Below are 18,536 nucleotides of genomic sequence, written 5' to 3'. Positions count from 1 at the left end.
CGATGCCCGCGGGGACGCCGCCGGCCGCCGGAGCGAGGTGAGACACGGCGGGGACGCGCGCCCCACTGCGCGGCGGGACCCTCTTCAACTTAGAGGGACCGGAGAGGGGGCTCCTGGGGCCCCCGCCCCGGCGGTGGGGGAGGGGCGGCCCAGCCCTCGCCGGAGGGGGGGGGCGGGGCGGGGGGCGCATTTGTCTCTAATAAGGGAAGACAAAGACATCCCGGCGACCGCGGCTGTTCCCGCAGCTCCGCTGTGCCCGAGGCGGGCGAGGGGTGTCGTTCCCGGGTCCCGGTCACCGCCTGTCACCCCGCAGGTGCTGCCCGCTGCCACCATGACCGAGGGCGCGCAGGCGGCCGACGAGGTCCGAGTGCCCCTGGGTGCTCCGGCCCCGGGCCCGGAGGCGGCGGCGGTAGGGCCGGCCCCGGGGAGCCCCGGGGTGCCGGGGCGGGAGGCGGAGCCGGGGTGCGGGCCCGGCGCATCGCCCCCCGAGAGCCCGGCGGCCGAGCGCAGCGCGGAGCTGGGCGCCGACGAGGAGCAGCCCGTCCCGTACCCGGCGCTGGCGGCCACGGTCTTCTTCTGCCTCGGGCAGACCACGCGGCCGCGCAGCTGGTGTCTCCGGCTGGTCTGTAACCCATATCCTTCCAGGGCCGCCGGGCTACGGCCATGCGGGACATGAGGGTCCAGCGCGCGGGATCTTCTCCGCGTGGCCCCCGCGAGATCGGACTCGTTGGACCCGGAGCGGGCTGGGCGCGCGTGGAGCGCAGGGCAGGGGAGTGACGGCAACGGGGGCATCGCTCCATACCCGATCGGAGCGTCCCCGGTCCCGAGCTAGCGCGGGATGGGAGAGGGTGGGAGAGAAGCGGCGAGGCTACCACGAGCTTGGAGGGGAAGACGGGTCGGCAGGGCGGGAAGTCGGAACTCCCTGTGCTCCTTGGGTGGCGGTCAGGACCGGAGTGCTGTCCCCTGGGCTAACGGAATGTCCGCCACAGACGGGACCCTCGTTGGGGAGGGGGAGGCCGGAAGGAAGTAGAGTAAGGGGAGCAAAGTTTTCAGCTTGTGCTTTGCGGTTCATAGCGTCGCGGGAGACCCGTGGGGCCGGGAGGCGGTGCGAGTTTGCCGGCCCTTTTCCACGGAGACGTGCCGTGACGTTGGTTGTGAACTCACTTCTCCAGGCTGAACTCGGTGCTGGGGCTGATTTAAGTCATGCGCAGCTGGGGATGGGGGGCAGGGACGCAGCTGGCTCTGCGCTCTTGAGTCCCTTCCCCTAGGGCTTTTCCTGGCCTTGGAGGATGGGGCCCCCTCTCTGCTTCTGGCCACAGTGGCACAGACTTTCAGAGAAGGTTCCAGAGTGGTGTTGGGTCGGCCAGGGGGCACTTCTGGGATGCAGGTGGCAGGTTTGGTGGCCCCCCAGCAGATGGTGTTTGGGGGCTGTCCAGGTGGGCTCCGGTTGGTACTGGGTCCTGCCCTGCTGGTTTTTCTCTGGTGATGGGAACCGGTTTTCAGGCGGCCGGGCTGTGGGTGCTGAGCCTTCCAGCTCTTTGTTGTGGGGGGATTGGACATTCTGGACAGATGGGGGCAGCGGGGTGGGGGGTGTGGCCGCGTGGTGGGAGTTGACCGAGGTGGGGACCTGCAAGTAAACTTTATTTGTCAAAATCAAGGCAGAGGCTAAACCAGCAACGTGTGTGTATATATTTCCTACTTTGTGTGTTTAACTATATAAATATGAAACGTAAAACAGGAATTTGTACCCCAAAAAAGTAATAAAATCCATGCTGCTTTTATCCCCAAATCCAAACATCGGCTGAGTCCGGTTTACCTCCCGGTTGTGAAGAAGGGGGTCATAGTCTCAGCCCAAGGGCCAGCTGGGGGCCTGGCAGTATACTGGCTGCCTCCGTCCTACACCCTCAGGGGGCATCCCCAGGTGTTGAGGCTTGGTTTGTCCTGTTTCTGGAACTCCAGCCTGCAGATGGCCCGGCCACCTCGTGTTGGCAGGAGGGTGGCGTGGCTGGGTGGTGTGGTGGGTGACGGGGCTATATGTGTCTGAGGACCCTGGGCTGAGACGGGACTGGCGGCCGACTTTGTGCGTTCGGCATTTCCAAGCGTGTGCAGAGACCAGATAGGGAAAGAGCCCAGTGAGGCCTGCACTTTGTCTCTTTTGACAGCCCCCGTGTCTGTCTGCTCTGGGCCCTGGAGGCTGAGAGAGTCTTGCAGGGGTGCTGGGTGCTCCGGGCACTTCAGGCGGGTTGTGTCCCTGAGGACGCCCGACAGGCGTGTGTGTGTGTGTGTGTGTGTGTGTTACTCAGTGTAGGGGAGTGGGGCAGGGGTGCCTCACGCAGGTAGGGTGAAGCCCAAAGGGGCTTGGGGGATGGGGCCGGCAGGACTGTGTGCTGGCGTCCTTGTCTCTGCGTGTCCTCCTGACCCAAGGAGGAGGATGCCCTGTGGCTCTGGGAGCAGGAGGGCCATCAGGCTGTAGGCGGAGGGCACTGGCAGGGGTTTGAGGGGCTCAGATACCAGGATCAGCTGACTCGTGTTCTGTGGAAATCCTGCATCTGTCAAGGAGGGGTGGGCACATCACGGCCTTCGGCCTCGTGGGGACGGCTGCTGACCTCCGGCAGACGCCAGGCCAGGGCTATGGGGGTGTGTGTTGGCTCTGGGGCAAACCTAAAATAAGCTGGCACGCCTGGACAGGTGGGGACTGGTTCCCCCCGGGGATCCTGTGGGCCTCAGCACAGCTTTCCAGAGCACTCCAGATTCCTGGGGGTCAGCAGATTGACCTCGGGCACACAGAGGGTGCTCCTGTGCCCTCCAGCTCCCTGGCTGCCCTGTCTTTCCATGAAGCCTCCCCTGTTGCAGGGGACAAAGTCAGAGAACGAAGTGGGATAATTGGGTTTGCTCTGGGAACCCACAGTCCCTGGAGGCTGGCAGAATCCCAGCTGAAGTCCTGGAGCCCGGCCCCACGCTGGGATTCATTCAGGGACTGGAATGCAGGAAGGGGCCTTCCCTAAGCCCCCGAGCTCTCGGGAACCCCCGAGCGCATGACCCTGGCACGGACAATCACGCATGATCTGCTTTGTCTTTAAGGGGGACCCCCGACGCCCGGCGGAGGAGCCTACAAGGGCAAATCGCGTCCTTATCGATTGACTTGCTTTTTTGAAAATACAATCGTGGTGGAACTTTTGGGGCAAGCACTGTTTCTCCTACACAGGTTTATTTATAGAGGAAGGTGGGTGGGATCTGTGTGTTGTAGCCTGCGTGGCTGGGTTATGTTCTGCCCAGGCTCCCCCAGGGTTCCTGACTCCGCGCCTGCCTGCCACGCAGCTGCTGCGTCCTAGCACCCAGGCCGGGCGGGGCCTCCAGGGATGCTCACTGCTTGGGAAGGGGGGCCCCAGGGAGGCCGGCTGCAGCCCAGCAAGGGTGTTAAGGGACCAGGAGGTGGCCAAGGAGGCACTTGGGGGCTCAGGGGTGGCATGCACCTCTAGGAGTTGCCTCCCAGGGACCAGGTGCCCGGTGCGCCTCAACGTAGGGCTTGGAGAAGCCAGAGGACACACCAAGGTCACGCAGCTGCCGGAGGGCAGAGCTGGGTGAGCCCAGTCGGACTCTCAGGCCCCTGCGTTGGGCAGGGGCGTGAGGCTGGACGAGTCCAAGCTTTTAAAGGCGTCTCATGAAAGCCGATGCTTCAAGCCATCCAGCCACCACCGGCACGTGGGGCTCACAGTGGGTGTGGGTGTCCTGGCGAGGACACTGGGGGCATTGACTTAGAACAGGGCTGGACCCTTCCTCCATCCTGCAGCCCACTCTGCTCCTGCAGACCGGAATTGAACAGGATAGTTACAGGTTGTCCTCACCTTCCTGACCTCGTGGTCATGATCCTCTGCGTACTTTGTCTGACGCACAGGGCTGGCTTCACGTGCTCAGGGGACCCAGGCCTGGGGGTGCTCCCCTTCCAAGCTCCTCCTCATCCCAGCACCTTGTTCCTGGACCCGGGCCCCTGTCCTCCTGGCACCCACATGTCTGTTTGCCTGGACTTGGAGTCCCCAGGCCGGCCCCTCGGGGGAGTCCTTGAGGGGTTCTCAGGAGGCGCTGGGCGGGCCTGGGGTGGGCTGATGGGAAGGCCATCCCGTCCCTAGTAGAGTTAGAGGATGTGAAGGCAGAAGTGGTGTGCCCAGAGCGGGGGGGCCTCACCTCTGTGGGCTGGCCAGGGCATGGCATGTCTGCACGGGCCCCGGGCTCCCCACCCTGCAGGCCAGCCTCCCGGTGGCTCCTTGACTTTCTCTGATTGAAGAAGGAAGGAGGGACCGTGAGTGGTCTGTGTGTCTGGACTCCACTGCTGTTCTCTCACGTTCACACTGAGTCCTGACCGTGTGCCTGGCTGGGATGGGCCTGTTCCTGCTCCAGGCTGGCATGAGCAGAGACAGGGATATGGTCGTGGGGGCTCCACGGGGATGGGCCATTGCCCTGGAGAGCTGGGGAGGGCAGCGGAGCGAGGCAGGTCGCAGAGTACCTGCCAGAGGCAGGGTTGGGGGAGCCCTGTTCTTAGTGTGGCTGGAGGGCTTGGTGGGGGGGCCCTGGATGTGGGCCTGACCTCCTGTCGGCCCCTGAGTGAGAGCTGGTCTGCGAGGTGTGCTCTTCTGGGCTGTTAAGGAGGGCTTCCTGGAGGAAGTGAGGTTGGGCTGGGCTGTGTGGATGGATAGGCACTGGTAGTAGAGAAGGAACAGGAAGGCTTTTATGGGTTTTGTAAGGGTTTCTGCTTCCCACGAGGAGGTGGAAAGCTTTGATCATTGGGGATCCTACTCTGACGAAAGGTCCAGATCTGTGGCAGCGTCAGTCTGCCAGGGGGGCGGGCAGTGGAAGGAGAATTAGCGTGCGTTGAGGTTTGTCTGCTGGGAGGGACCTGGCTTTCCGCATCTCTGCTGCTTCCTCGGGACTGCCCAGGAAGGGTCGTGGCCAAGGCCTTGTTCTCTCTGCGGCGGCCTAGACTTTCGGGCTTGCCCTGTGCCCCCACGCAGGCACCTGTGGGGCCCTGAGCTGGGCAAACAGTTGGTGTTCGTTGAGCTCACTGGCAGCCTGATTCGTTGGCAGAGGCCAGGAAGCGCTGATTAAATGCTCTGTGCATGGCCCCCGCCCCCACATCTGCAGCCCAGCTGGACCCTGGGGAGGGCCTGGGGGGTTGCAGGGGGACTCGGGGGCGCGGTGCAGAGCCAGGCTGGGGCTCCTGTGAACACCCGCCGGAAGGTGTCCTCACTCAACAAACCTCCTGGCCTGAGCTCTGTGCTGGTCCTCGCTCTGGGCCCACTGTGGTTCCCCATAGGACTCGAGGAGCTCCCGCTGCATGCTCAGCGTGTCCTGCCCTCGGCCATTCTGCAGTAGAGCTTGGCTGGCCTGATCTCGGTGGAGGCGCTGGGCTGGGTGGACCAGATGGAGGCTGTTCGGGGCTGGGGGCCAGGGAGGTTGCAGCAGCTGAGCGGACATAGAAAGCAGTGTGGGAGGATAGGGAGCAGGAACATCCCCCGGAGGGGAACGGCACAAGCAAAGGTCCTGAGGCAGGTGGAATGGATCTGTGAGCCTGGAGCTGTTCGGCTTTTGCTGTGAGGTTAAGGCGAGGGGAGGCGGGGAGGCCAGGAGAGGCCTATGAGCATGGTGGGCAGGGTGATGGGCTAGCTGGGGTCTCAGGGAACGCTTCTGCCTCCAGCTGGAGTTGGGCTCACTCCTCAAGGGAGGGGCGGTGTGGGGACCAGGCTCAGGGAAAAATCGAGGAGAGGCAGGGAGAGAAGACCCCGTGGAGGGCGCCGCAGGGGCCGAGGCCGGGAGATGGGAAGGTGCTGGGGCTCCCCTACCATGCCCACGACGCCCAGGGCGAGGACACGGCTGGTGCCAGCCTGTCAGGGGAGGCTCTCAGACCCTGTGCCTGTCCCATCCCCCTGGCATGGCGGAGCACTCAGAGGGGTCCAGGGAGCTCCCTGTGCCTTCCTGTGGTGCAGCGGGCCAGACAGCTGCCTCCCGGAGCGCCTGGCAGGACTCCTGGTCCAGGGTCAGGATGCGGAGGAATGCGGGGGATGGGCCGGCCTGTCAGACAGCCGCGCTGCCCCTGCTCGTCCCCGCTCAGCCCCGCTCAGCCCCGCTCAGCCCGGCCAGCGGGGGCCAGACCTCAGCCCCAAGCCGTCAAGGTCAGGCGGGAGATGTTAACTCTGCATCTGCGTTGTCCTCATGTCCCGCCCCCGTCCCCTGTCCCCCCGCGCTGGAGGCCTGGTCAGGAACGGGCTTTCTCTTTCTCTTGGCAAGCAGGTGTTTAAGTGAGGGTCGCAGAGGACCCGGTTACTCTCTTCTCAGGGGCTGATTTGACACGACCAGGAACAACCCTGAGTCACGTGGGCCCAGGTTGACTCTCCAGCAAGTAGACACGGGGAGTGGAGTCAGGCGATTTAGGGCCCGGATTCCCAGACAGGATGGGGTGCAGAGGAAAACAGCCCAGCCCTTGAGAGTTGGCAGCAGGTTCGGGCACCGTCCCCAGAGCACCGTGCCTGCCGCGGATGACAGATGGGGGCCCTCTGCCGTGCTGTCTCCACCGAGCGAGTAGCAGCTCCTCACCCTGCTCACAGGGCCCCCCCGGAACAGACGCACGCCGGGCAGGGGAGGCAAGGCTGAGTCTCCCTGGTCCCTGTGCTGCAGGGGGAGCTGTCAGAGCCTGGACTGGTGATTAGCAGGACCGCTGATGAGTGCGCGAAATCAGAGTGAGCGGGGTGGGGACGCTGCCACCTCTGTGCTCACCGGCAGGCAGCGGGGAGCCTTGTGATGTGAGCTGTCTGTGTCTCCGGCCCCGAGCAGCTCCTGGGTGTGGGAGGATTTCGGGGGCTCCGCGAGCACCCCGTGTTCTTCCGTGTGATGCATGAGAGGACCAAGTCCGTTTCCCAGAGCAGCCCCCCCCCAACCCGTTCCCCAGTCTCAACCATGGCCTTTCTCAGCCAAATTTGAGGGCAGAAGGGGGACCTCAGAACGCCCCTCCCCAGGCTCCTGAAGTCTGGGTACTGCCCAGGGTGAGCCTGGTGACCCCCTGACTGCCCCCAGGTCCAGACCAGTACAGGTGTGTCCCCAGTCCTGCCTGCCCTCTCGCTCACAGGCAGCCCCAGGCCAGGCCCCCGCATCGGCCATCCAGACTGCTTACGCAGAAGAGGGAGCTGATGTTACGAGAGCACTTGACCCGCGAGGGGCAGGCGTGGGTGGGCCGGGTGGTCATGCTCGGGGCTGCTCAGGGGCCAGCAGCTCTCCTGGCCTGCTCAGAGCCCGGGACAGGTGCGTCCCCCTGGGTGGGTGCCGTCCCCCGTCTTGCTGGAGCTGAGCGAAGCCGGCCTCTGGCACGGTGCAGAGACGTGCTTGGCCGGCGGCGGCCAGCCTGCTTTGTCACGCTGTCCTCTCTGTTCTGGGCTCTGCCAGTTCCTCCCCTCTCCCCAGTCTAGGGAAGGTCAGAGCACTGGACAGTGGGGACGTTGGTGTGGAGGGTGTGGCCCAGCGGGACCCGGTGTCTCAGCTCCTTGCTGGCCGTGGGGCAGAGGGTGGGGGACAACAACATTTCTGCAGGGAGGGTAGCCCGAAGTCAGAGCCCCCTCACCCCAGGAGGGCCCCAGAGCCTTCCGGGATTCCTTGAGTGTTCCTAGCACCCCTTCCTGCAGCCCAGTGGTGGCCCCATACCTGTTTCGGTTTTCCCTCACATGGTCCCGATTGTCTCTTTGGTCAGATAGTGTGGGGTTCACAGGGGCCCTGATCAGTAGGTGAAGGGCCCAGTCCAGTCCACGGCTGGCCAGGGAGAGGGCCCTGAAGACCCCTGGGCTTCGTTCCATCCCGTCCCCAGCTCTGAGAGCACGCGGGCCTCCCTGGGGTCCCCTAGCCCCGGCCTGCATGTGGGGTGAGCAGTCTTGGACACGTGAACGAGGCAGGGAGAGGCTGAGGGGCATGTTCTATTAGGAAGAGAGCAGAGCTGTTGGGGTGGACACGATATGTGACCCTGAGGTCCAAGGCGGCGAGGCAGAGGTAGTTTCTGAGCTTGGGGGGGCCTCCTACTCCAGACCCCATCCCTGTGTCAGAGGCTGGGGCCACTTGGGCCACCACCCCGAAGCTGAGGGCCGTGGTGGACAAGGACACGTCCTGGGGTTGTGTTTCGTGGTCTGAGGGAGGGGCCTGCGTCCTGGCTGTCTGTGGGCCGCTGGGTTCCCGCACCTCCCATCCCCATTCGACCCCCACCCACTGGAGCAGCAGCGTGAGGTCTCGGCTGGCGGGGGAGGCCGGGGAGCTGGGGGCCGCCAGCTGGACCGTGGTCGGAGTGCCGCGTACCCCCTGGGCTGGAGGGACCGGGCTTGTCGGGGACGGTTAGGGTCAGGGTCTTCCCTGATGGCCTTTGGGTGGCGCCTTGGGAGCAAGCCCCCCAGGTTCTCAGGGAGGTGTTACTGGCACCAGGCTTGAGGCCACGACCCACACTGCCCACTTGGAGCCCCAGGGGCGATCTTTGAACCCCTTCTGCCTCCTGGGTGACCTCCAGCTTCCCAGCTGCACGGCCTTTTGTGACCTTTGTGGATTTGGTTATGGTGCATCATCTGGGGCTCTGCCCTTGGCGCTGGCCCGGGGAGGGGTCCTCGCTGGCCCCAGGGAGCCGATGGAGGGGGCAAAGGGAAACAGAAGTGCGAAGGTGGCGGTGTTGGGGGCTCGGCAGAGGTGGTGCCCCTCCTTACACCAGGGCATTTTGGGGCGGCCTGGGCAGAGCCACCAGGCTGGGTCAGGGGCAGGCTCCCCCAAGCCGATGGCCCCCCAGGAACCCCGGAGGACACGGGCATAGAGACTGGAGCAGTCCCTGTTCCTCCTCCCTGTTCCTCCTCACCCAGGCCTGGGGTGGCTCTGGGGGTGTGCACGTTGTCCACACCAGCGGGCACATGTGAGCCAATGTGCTGGCAGGAATAGTATCCCCCGAGTTCACGTCCACCAGGAACCTCAGAACGTGGATTTCTGTGGAAGTTGGGTCTTTGTGTATATAGCCGACATGAGACAAGGTCAGTCTGGAGTTGGGGGGCCCTGGGCACGGTGGCCGTGTGCTCAGGAGAGGAGGAAAGACAGATGCAGACTAAGCATAGGGTCATGTGAAGGTGGAGGTAGATGTTGGGGTGATGGGTCCGCAGATGCCCAGGCTTTCCTGCAGCCGCCAGAACCTGGGGGTCCCCGGAAGGAGGCAGCATGCCGACACCTCCGGGCTGAATTCCCCTGCCCCACCTCGCACACCCTGAGCGTGCCCTCCGCTGTCCCCCCAGAGGGAGAAAGAGGAGGTGCTGGGTGTCTTGACGGGAGGGAGTCCTTTTTAAGATGAATCACACTCAGCTGTGCCGTGTCAGGCTGTCTGACAAGGAGCCACCCGGGGAGAAGGAAAACCGACTGTGAAATCAGTCAGTCATCTGAGCAATTTGGGGTAGACGGAGTGTGTGCCCCTGAAGTCACAGGCAGCGAGGCAGGGGTAGGCTGTGAGCCTAGGGGGTCCCTCTGCTCTGGGCCCCGTAAGGGTGTCAGATGCCGGGCTCCACAGTGAGGAGGGACAGGGACTGCTCCAGTCTCTGTGCCCATGTCCTCCGGGGTTCCTGGGGGGCCGTCGGCTTGGGGGCGCTTCCCCAGGGAAGTATTCATCCGTGATGTCAGTTCTGCAGGTCTCTTTCCGCCGGGCTGGCCTATCCCCCCCAGGACAGGGTCCACGGAGATCCCTCTGGAGTCTGAGGCCCTCACTCCGCCAGTGTCCCCCCCTTCCCCCCGTGCTTCCCTGCAGCCCCAGGGACATACAGGTAGGGTGTCAGGGCCATAGACGGAGCCCCAGGTCGAGCCCAGCCTGACTCCGTTCTGTGACCTGCGGTCAGGCAGATGGCTTTCTGCAGGGGCAGTGAGGGCGGCTGCCGGGGCTGGATTCCCAGCTGGGGACCCACCCTGTAGCGGCAGAGACTCTGGGGGGCTGGCCCTGTTCCCCTCTGAGAAGCCACGGAGGGGCAGGGGGGGGCCAGAGAAGAGATTGTCCCCAGTCTGGGGTGGGCTCCCTGAGGACCCTCCCCCAACCCCAGAGTCCATCTCTCCATTCTTGGGTGAGGAGGGTGTGCTGCCTTCCTGGTGACCCCTAGCTTCCCGGGGCCTCGTTCAGGGTGCCGTGGCACGGCCTGGCTGTGTGGTGGGGGGGGGGGGGCTGGATGAGAGCCAGGCCCTCCTGGGGCCAGGGCATGAAGGCCGGGGAGATGGTTGCTCCCAGGCTGCAGGGGTGACCGTGGGCAGAGGGGTGGGCGGGTGGTGGGTGGGCCCCGGCGTGCCCTGTGAAGGGCAGTGGGCTCAGGGACCTGGCATGGAGGGCATCGGGTGGTGGGCCTGGAAGGGGCACCGGGCTTCTGTGTGCCCTGGGAGTGTCCAGTGCTGTTGGCAGGCCCAGCCCCCCGCAGAGACGGAGCTTGTGTCTGGAGGCACAGAGGGCGTCCCCTGGACCAGGTGGGGGCCACGCGGCATCGTCCGCCTGCTGCGTCCCTTTGTCTTTGCACCGGTCGCCAGCCGGCCGCAGTCTGATGAGTCAGCCTGCATTAGCGCCTTGTGGATGCGGACTGGGACACGGCCTGGGGCCTGGGCTGCTGGGAGGGCAACCATGCGGCTCTGGCCACAGGCTGGCCAGCTGTATCTGGCACGCGTGTGATGTGCCCTCGGGCGTGGCAGGCCCAGCTCCTGAAGTTCTGAGCTAGCCAGAGTGCCCTGCAGGCGCCTCTCGCGGAGATCTGGTTCAGGGGCACCCGGGACCTGAAGGACACATCACTCGGGGCGCACGGCCCCGCCGTCAGGAGGCCAAGAGGGGGCTGCTGGCTGCCAGCGGGGGCAGGGACATGGGAAGGTGCAGGCAGACGGGATATGGGGAGAGTAGGGTGGGGGGGACACTGGCCGAGTGTGGGGGGATGGGGCCGCCACCTGGGAACTCTGCACCTGGTCCCTCTCAGCCGTGACTGCTTGGGGCCTGGAGGCCCATGCCACCGTCCCCGGAACGTTTCAGAAGTCAGAATCAGCACCAGGGATGTGGGCACCGGGCAGGCCTGGGGCGCAGGCTTACAGACCCAAAACCACAGACCACGGCGTCACGTTTTAGAACCGGGCGTTCCTGACAGTTTCTAATGTTCCAGAGCTTTTGTCTGTTTGTTTTTAATCTGCCGTGAAACAGGGGTCACTTGGTTAAGGAGGGGGATGCAGACCACAGGAGCCTGTGGGCAGAGGCAGGGTAGGCCCGGGGGAGGGGGCACTGGGACAGAGAGGAGGCGTGTCTGGGCTTTGGGGGTTTGGAGGGCCCAGGCTGACCCCTGAGCACTCGCAGGGGGGCTGCCGTCCCTGCACACTGCCCCGTCCTGACGTGCAGACAGGCCTCCTGCCCCGCCACGTTCCTTTCTCTGCCTCTGGGGCCAGACCTGTCACCCCCCTGTTCAGCGTGACCCAGCAGCCCCCCGGCTTTGCGGCTCCGAATCGGGTCAGGGGCTGTCCTGGGCCGTGAATGGCAGCACGCGGGTGGAGTGTGGAACGGGCCCGTGTGCCCGCTGACAGTGTGTCTCCGTGTTCCTCCGCTCCGGAGCCGGCTCCCGGACGGGCAGCACAGGGAGAAGCGTCCCGTCCGCCGACTCAGACCCAGCAACCGCCCCTCAGCAGCGGGGATTCCCTGCATTGTCACGTTTTCTCGGGGGGGGGGGTGGGGCGCCTGGCCAGGGTGGAGCTGGGGGGCCCTGCCTCGGTGTCAGCCCTGGGGGGCACACAGCACCTGAGGTCTGTGTCCCGCTGGGGAGGTGCAGCTCAGGGCAGGTCCCTGCACGGCCTCTGGAATTCTGAGCAGACGCCCACTCGTGCTGTCACAGATGTGTCCTCTCCCAACTCACACAGAAAGCACATGATTCACTGGTTTTTACTGTCCCCACAGAGCTGTGCGGCCCTCACTGTCAATTTTGGAACTTTCTCGTCCTCCCAGAGAGACCCCAGCCCCTGGCGGCCCCTGATCTGCATTGTGTCCCTGGATCTGACTCTTCTGGGCGTTTCATAGAAATGGAATCCCACACCGCGTGGTTCTTTGCACGTGGCTTCCATCTCTAAGCGTCATGTTCTCCAGCTGGGGCCACGCCGTAGCACATGTCAGGGCTTCATTCTCCTTGGTGGCTGACCTGTGTCCCGCTGTGTGGATGGACCACGGCATGTCCGTGCCAGCGTTGGTGGGCTCTTGGGCTCTTTCCACCTTCAGGGTGCTGTGAGCAGACCAGCCGTGCAGACGTATGTGAGTTCTGTTTGGACCCGTTTTCGGTGTTCTTGGGTACGTACCCGAGAGCGGAATTGCTGTGTGGAATCGTGCGTGGACCTGCTGACGTGTTTTCCAAGGCGGTGTCTGCTTGTTAGGCTCCGCCAAACATGGGGTCTCTGAGTAGCTCAGTAGTAGCTTTGGCGGCCGTCCCCAAGGACGCAGCCGGCGAGCGTCAGGCGCCATGCCCAGCCTGACGCTGTGTGAGCAGGACGCTCCCCGCCTCCCTTCCTGTGGACACTTTGGGGCATCCCCTGGGAGGTGGTCTTGGCAGCCCCCCGATCTGGATCTCCCTGTGAGGGACCGCCCAGGCAGGGCGGGGCCATCGAAACCAAGGGGCCTGCTAGGCCTCGTGTCCTGACTCCACATGGACACACAGGTGGGGCGAGGCGTGTGCCGGGCGGGGTGGTGCCGGGCAGCAGGTGGGAGGAACTGGCGTGTGCGTGTGTGTGTGCGTGTCCGTCCGGCATCCGTTCCTTCTTCAGCCCTCTGGAGAATTTCAACACCCACACTTGGAATAAGAAAAAAAATTATTAATGAGCTTGGAGCGGTTGCCATGGGAACCTGTTGCTAATGAATCTCTGGGGTTCCTTTTACCTTTGCCTAGCAGCCCTGCACTCTCAGAGACGACATGTTTCCCACTAATCAGGTTGCCGTGGCAACGCCTGTCACTAATCCCCAGCCGGGGCTCCTGGTTTCCTGGCCTGGCCCGACTTACATAAAGCAATTTAGCGAGCGCAGGGCTGCTCCCGGAATGCAGACCCTGGGCCCCCAGCCTCCCCAGACACTCATCTCCACGAGCAACCTGCCCTCCCCACCCCACGGGCCCCACGTGTGGTCCCACAGCCACGGGAAACGGGCACCTGGATCCCGTGGTGTTTGCTGGGAAGAGAAGCGGTGGAGGGTCAGTTCTTCGCTGGGCTCACCACACGTGCTGCAGGTGGAGGGCTGGCCCGTAGTGGGCGCTCCGTAAATGCTGAGTGGGGGAGCCGTGCGCCACTCAGGGCCGTGGGAGGTGGCCTGGGCCCCTGGGCCGGCACCCAGGCCTCCGTGTGGCCTAGGCCTGGCGGTGGGAGAACGTTGTAGAAGGAGCGTGGACGCCTGCAGCCTGCAAGGTGGATGTGAGTCCTCCGAGGCCAGGGTGCATTCCGGCAGCCCCCAGCCCATCTTGACAGGCAGGAGGTACGTGTGGAATGCCCACGGTGACCATCCACGCTGTCGGCTCAGCCCCGGGAGCCCGTGCGGTGGGCGACGGTGCTGCGTGTCCTTGAGCCCCTCCTTGCTTCCTGCCCCCGAGTGTCTGTGCAGGACCCCCAGCTCAGTCACCTGGAGCGGACGGACCCTGCTGTCAGTAGTCTGGCCGTCGGCCCTGGGCCCAGCTCTCCGACAGAGCCAGCCGGGCGGGGAGGCTGCTGACTTGGTTATTTGGGCTCTTTCAGCGGCCACTCTGGGACACCCTCCGGTTGCCTGAGTGGGTGCCAGGTGGGAGGCAGGCGGCTCTGCACAGTTGTCCCCATAGGAGATGGGGTGGTGCAGGGAGGGCTTCCTGGAGGAGGCAGTCTCCACACAGCTCTGGTAGGAATGGGGGTCTCCGTGAGGGCGGTGCCCAGTGTGTTTTGTGGGCCCCGATTCCCCTGCGAGCCCCCTCCCCCACTGCAGGTGAGCTCTGAGTGCAGCTCAGGGAGCGGCTGGGGGCACCCTCTCCCGACTCCCTCGGTGTGGGGCTGGCTTGTCTCTGCCCGTGGGCTTGGGCTGCCATGACAAGGGACTCCAGCCGACACACAGCACAGACGTTTATCGTGTCCTGGTGCTGTATGCTGGGCGTCCGAGACCCAGGCGTGGATGGGGCTAGCTCCTTCCGGTGTCCTTCCTCTGTGCGTGTCTGTGTCTTGTTCTCCCCGTTACAAGGACATCGGGGATGCTGGATTAGGTCTTATTTTACCTAAACGTCCTGTTGAAACGCTCATCTCCAAGCATAGTTCCGTTCGGAGGGTTTCCGCATGGGAGGTTCTGGGGAAGGCCGCTCCCCAGCGCCCCCGTGGTCCTGGCGGGGTCCTGTCATCCGCTCTGGGGCTCTCTGGTCTCCCCGAGCCCCCCGGAGCACTGAGCAGGGTTCCCGGCCTACGTGGGCTCCTCTGGCCACAGCCCCTCAGTCCAGCTTCTGCCCGCCCTGGGGCCCCCTGGGAACACCCCGCTCCAAGATACCCTGGTCAGTGAGTGTCAAACGGTGGGCCTGACGTGGGGCTCACTGGGGCAACACTTGTTCTCACAGCCCCTGGGCGTAGACACACAGCCTCCATGTGGCTTTGCCCAGGGCTTCCTTCCATTGACAGCGCCCTCGCAGGGTCCTGCTGACCTTGGGTGAGGGGGGAGGCGGCCCTGCAGCCCCATGGTGCCCCCGCCCACCAGGCAGCATGTGGAGCAGAGCCCAGGCAGGGGTCTCAGGTCCTGGAGGGCCCTCCTGCCTCTGGGGATGCCACTGCCCGGGGCCCGAGGCTGATGGCTCAGGGGTGCTCAGGGCAGCAGGGAAGGATGTGCAGAAGGTTCTAGGCAATTTTAGATGGCAGACTGATCTGATGTCAAGGGGCCACAGTCCTGGGGTTTTGCTGGGGAGTGGGGGCCAGAGAAGGGAGGGAGGTGGGCTGCTGGGCGGTGACCCCAGCCGAGGTCTCCGCTCCCCACGTCGCCATTGGAGCTCCTCAGCCTTGACCTGTGGTTGCGTCTGGGTCTCCAGGTCCCACCAGGCCCGGCCTGGACCTTTCTCAGGCTGGGCCGACCAGGAATCATGGGACGTCTGTTAGACGAGAGGCTGGGGTTTTGTCCCGAGGGTGGTAATGGGGTCTGGGAACTGCTCCACTTTCTCAGCTGAGCGGCCGGTGGGCAGAGGGATGGGTGCAGGTGGGGCGAGGAGACCTGAAAGCCTCCTGGACCCTGTCCCCTCCTGTAGCATGTCTCAGCCTCGGGTGTCCCCTCCCTGGGCTGCCACCATGGGCTGAGGACAGCTGTTACATCAGAGGGTGGCCCCCGCTGGGGGCCCGTGGCCCCCCTGCACACGTCAGCCAGGGGCCCTTCCTGCCCCGCTCTCTGCCAGAGCCGAGCCTGATGGCTTCATGCCTGCGGCCCCCACGGGCATCTGCACGGCGCGTCAGCGGCCACCGTGGTCCCAGTCTGGCTTCTTAGCGCTGACTGGTTTGTTTCCTGAAGGAATGTCAGTCTCAACTTGCTCATGGAGACATTGATCCCAGGCAGAAGGGCTGGGCAGCCGTGATTCCTCTGTGACCGGGGTGTCTAAGTGGACATTTGGTGAGTGGCCGTGTGAGTGGGGTGTTTCCCAGGGCTCGGTGACCCTCCCAGCCTGAGGCAGCTGGGTGGTGTTTGGAGCGAGCCCTGGTGTCCACTCCCCCGGCGGGGTTCTGTGGGTCAGACCACGTCCCTCTCACAGTTGCCACGCTTGCTGTGGCTGGGATTGACAGGGGTGTGGGGTGGGGACAGCCCGAGAGGGACGGGCCCCAGGGCCCGTGCCTGGCCAGTCCCCTGCGTGGGGGGCTGGGGAAGAGATTGGAGCAGACACACCAGAAAGCAGCTTCTCCTCCCTGCTCTGGGGAGACTCAGGCGGTGGCTGTGTTGGGCAGGGGCCTCTGGGAGGGACCCGCCCTCTGGTGCAGCCTCACCCCCTGCCTCCGTGCTCCCCATTCCTGACATGCCACCTTTTCCCACCTTGGCCTTGGCCCCAAGTCCTCTCCCAGGCCCACCCCCGGGGAAGGTGGCGTCCCCTGGACTAGCCCCAGCGGCCCTCCCCTGCCCCCAGGCCCACCCGCTGACCCCTGGCAGAGCAGACAGCCCCCAGCCTGGGCAGGCATCTGGAATTCTGGAGTGGGCCCCTCCGTTCTGCTCACTGATGCCTGGAATTCCACCACGGAGCTCCCTCTGTCCCAGAGCAGCACCCTGTTCCAGGCAGGACCCCTGCAGGTCCCATGGGGAGCAGGCTGGGCAGGAAGCCTCAGGCGGGGGGAGCCCTGGACCGGAGCTCAGGGAGGAAGGGGCTCCCCACAACCTGCCCCCCTCCCTGAGTCCCAGGCAGTGCCTGAGGATGGGAGTCTGCACTCCGTGCCCACCCAGGCCTCCCTCTGGGCAGGGAGTGGGGTCTTGTTCCAGGCCTGTACCCTCCACAGATGGCCACGGGGCTCCCCATGCCTGCTGTGTGGCCCCCAGGAACGTTCCAGGGGGCAGCGGGAGGAGCCCTGCTGTGGGATACTCCCTCCTGTCTTCTTGGGGGCTGACGGGAGGTCCAGGCAGGGCAGCCCAACTGCCGTGGTAGCAGGGGCGCGGGACCCCCTCCAGGCCCCCCCCCGCTTGGGCGATCTTGCAGAATCACATTGGGACGTTTGGGGCTCATGGCTGCAGTAGGAGTGTTTCCTGCACGTTTGAAATACGGCCTGCCGGCTGGTGGGAACAAGGCATGTTTTAATTCCTAATTTAGACTGTTTATCTGCAGAGCTCTGGAGGCCGGCGGGACGAGACGGTGCCCCCCCCCCCCCCGGAGGGCGCCGCCCGCCTCCAGCACGCTCCAGCCGCCTGGTGGGCACCGGGAGGGGGGCCCGCCTCTGTCCAGCCCCCCGCACTCCATGTGTCTTTGTGTGGTCAGCCAGGCACCACCTGCCCCCCAAGAGGGGAAACCCCTCCCCACGCCCTCCGGCCTTTCCAGGGCCCATGGCCGGCGGTCCAGGAACAGGGGAGGGCGGGCAGGCGGGCTCGTGAGACCTGGGCGTTCTGAGGACTCTGGCAGCCGGGCTGTGGTCTCCAGTCAGGCTGGGAGTTTTACCGTAAAAGAGAGACACGGGGAGGGCGGGGGTGCGGACCCGGTCGTTAAAAGCGTCTAAACTGCTCCCCCGAGCAGAGCTCCCCCCGTCCCCCATGGCTGCCCTAGGATCAGTGTCATCTTTCCGACTTTAATCAGGAAATACGCGTTTCTCAACGATCTGCTTGAGGCCCCGGCTGGCTTCCTGGTTGCTATGCCAACCGGGCTTGCACCCCTTCTGGTGCCCCCTCCTGGCACCTGCTCTGCAGGGGTGCTCGGTGGGGGCGGGGTGAACACCTCGCTCTCCTGTTTCCTGTGTGGGCCTCCCCCTCGGCTCCTTGCCTTTGGGGTGTCCCTGTGGTAACTCACAGCTAGAGAGCATGGGGATTGGGGGGTCCCTCAGCACTGGGCTGGGAAGCTGCATTTCAGGGTTAGGGAGACTAGCCCAGGGTCCTGCAGCTCTTGGAGACTAAGCCCCGGGGCCGGCAGGCTGTGCTGGCCAGGTCCCCAAGTCTAGCTCTGCCCCAGCCCTCCCAGCCCCCATCATCCTGACCCAGCTCTGGCTGCCCTGTCCTGGACCCACCCCAGGCCTGTGTCACTGTGAGTACCCCACCTGCACTGGTGCATAGTTCCTCCGCCCCATTCTCCCACAGAGCCCTAGGGGGGTGGGTCCCCATGTTACCCGGCGGCCCCTTCCTCGCGGATGCCTCCTGGGCAGCCCCACTCCTTGGGGCTAGTGCCCCTGGAGGTCCAGGGGCCTGCCGCTGTGGGGGGCCTCCCAGGGGGCCCCAGGGGGGTACGAGGGCCAGGCCAAAACCGGGAAAGGGGGTTGGTGACACACTGTCCCTGGAAAAGCTGGCCAGGCTGTTTGGGGCCGGCCCTGGCCTGCCTGAAGCTTCCCAGACCCCACAGCGGCCCCTTTCCCTCAGCCCACCTGCTGGCCGCCGTCCCGAGGTCCAGCCTGCCCCGGGCCTCTGCCCCACATGGAGCCGGCAGCCATATTGCAGACCCTCACACTCCTGAGCCTCGACCTCATGGAAGCTTCCAGAAATGTGCAGGAGGGGTGGAGACTGTCAGAGGCTCCTCCAAAACGTGCGTTCTGTGTCTGAGTGTGAACAGGCCTTGCGTTACCTCCAGAGCTCCGCGTCCCCAGGTCCTGCCTGCTCCCCGACCTTCCAAGCCCCCCTCCCCCGGGGCAGCACGCCACGCGACGGGCGGAGGGAACCCCGAGACGTGGGCACAGCACGTGACCACGTGCCCGCGCTCCTAAGAGCTCAGGGATTCCCTAATTACGGGATTTATTATGAAAGCCCCAGCTTCCTCTGTGCCGGCTTCCTACAGCCAGGGAGACACGCCGCGGCCCTCTGCCAGCAGCCAGCCCTCAAGGCGGGGTGGGGCGGGGCGGGCTGTGGGGCTCCTGCCCGGGAG

The 18,536-nt window shown here is 65.0% G+C and overlaps 1 protein-coding gene across 2 annotated transcripts in view; it reads left to right on the top strand.

Moving 5' to 3' along the window:
* Positions 1–207: 207 nt before the first annotated feature.
* CACNA1H (calcium voltage-gated channel subunit alpha1 H) overlaps positions 208–18,536 on the top strand; it is a 60,052-nt gene continuing 41,723 nt past the window's right edge. For both annotated transcript variants that reach the window (XM_078075009.1, XM_078075008.1), the window contains exon 1: positions 208–633. In XM_078075009.1, coding sequence (XP_077931135.1) covers positions 332–633 — 302 coding nt within the window. In that variant the 5' untranslated portion in view covers positions 208–331. The remainder of the gene's footprint in view (positions 634–18,536) is intronic.

This window comes from Halichoerus grypus, chromosome 6, assembly GCF_964656455.1.
Source record: "Halichoerus grypus chromosome 6, mHalGry1.hap1.1, whole genome shotgun sequence".
In the NCBI taxonomy this organism is placed as follows: Eukaryota; Metazoa; Chordata; class Mammalia; order Carnivora; family Phocidae; genus Halichoerus; species Halichoerus grypus.
This window is presented reverse-complemented; position numbering and strand designations above follow the sequence as displayed.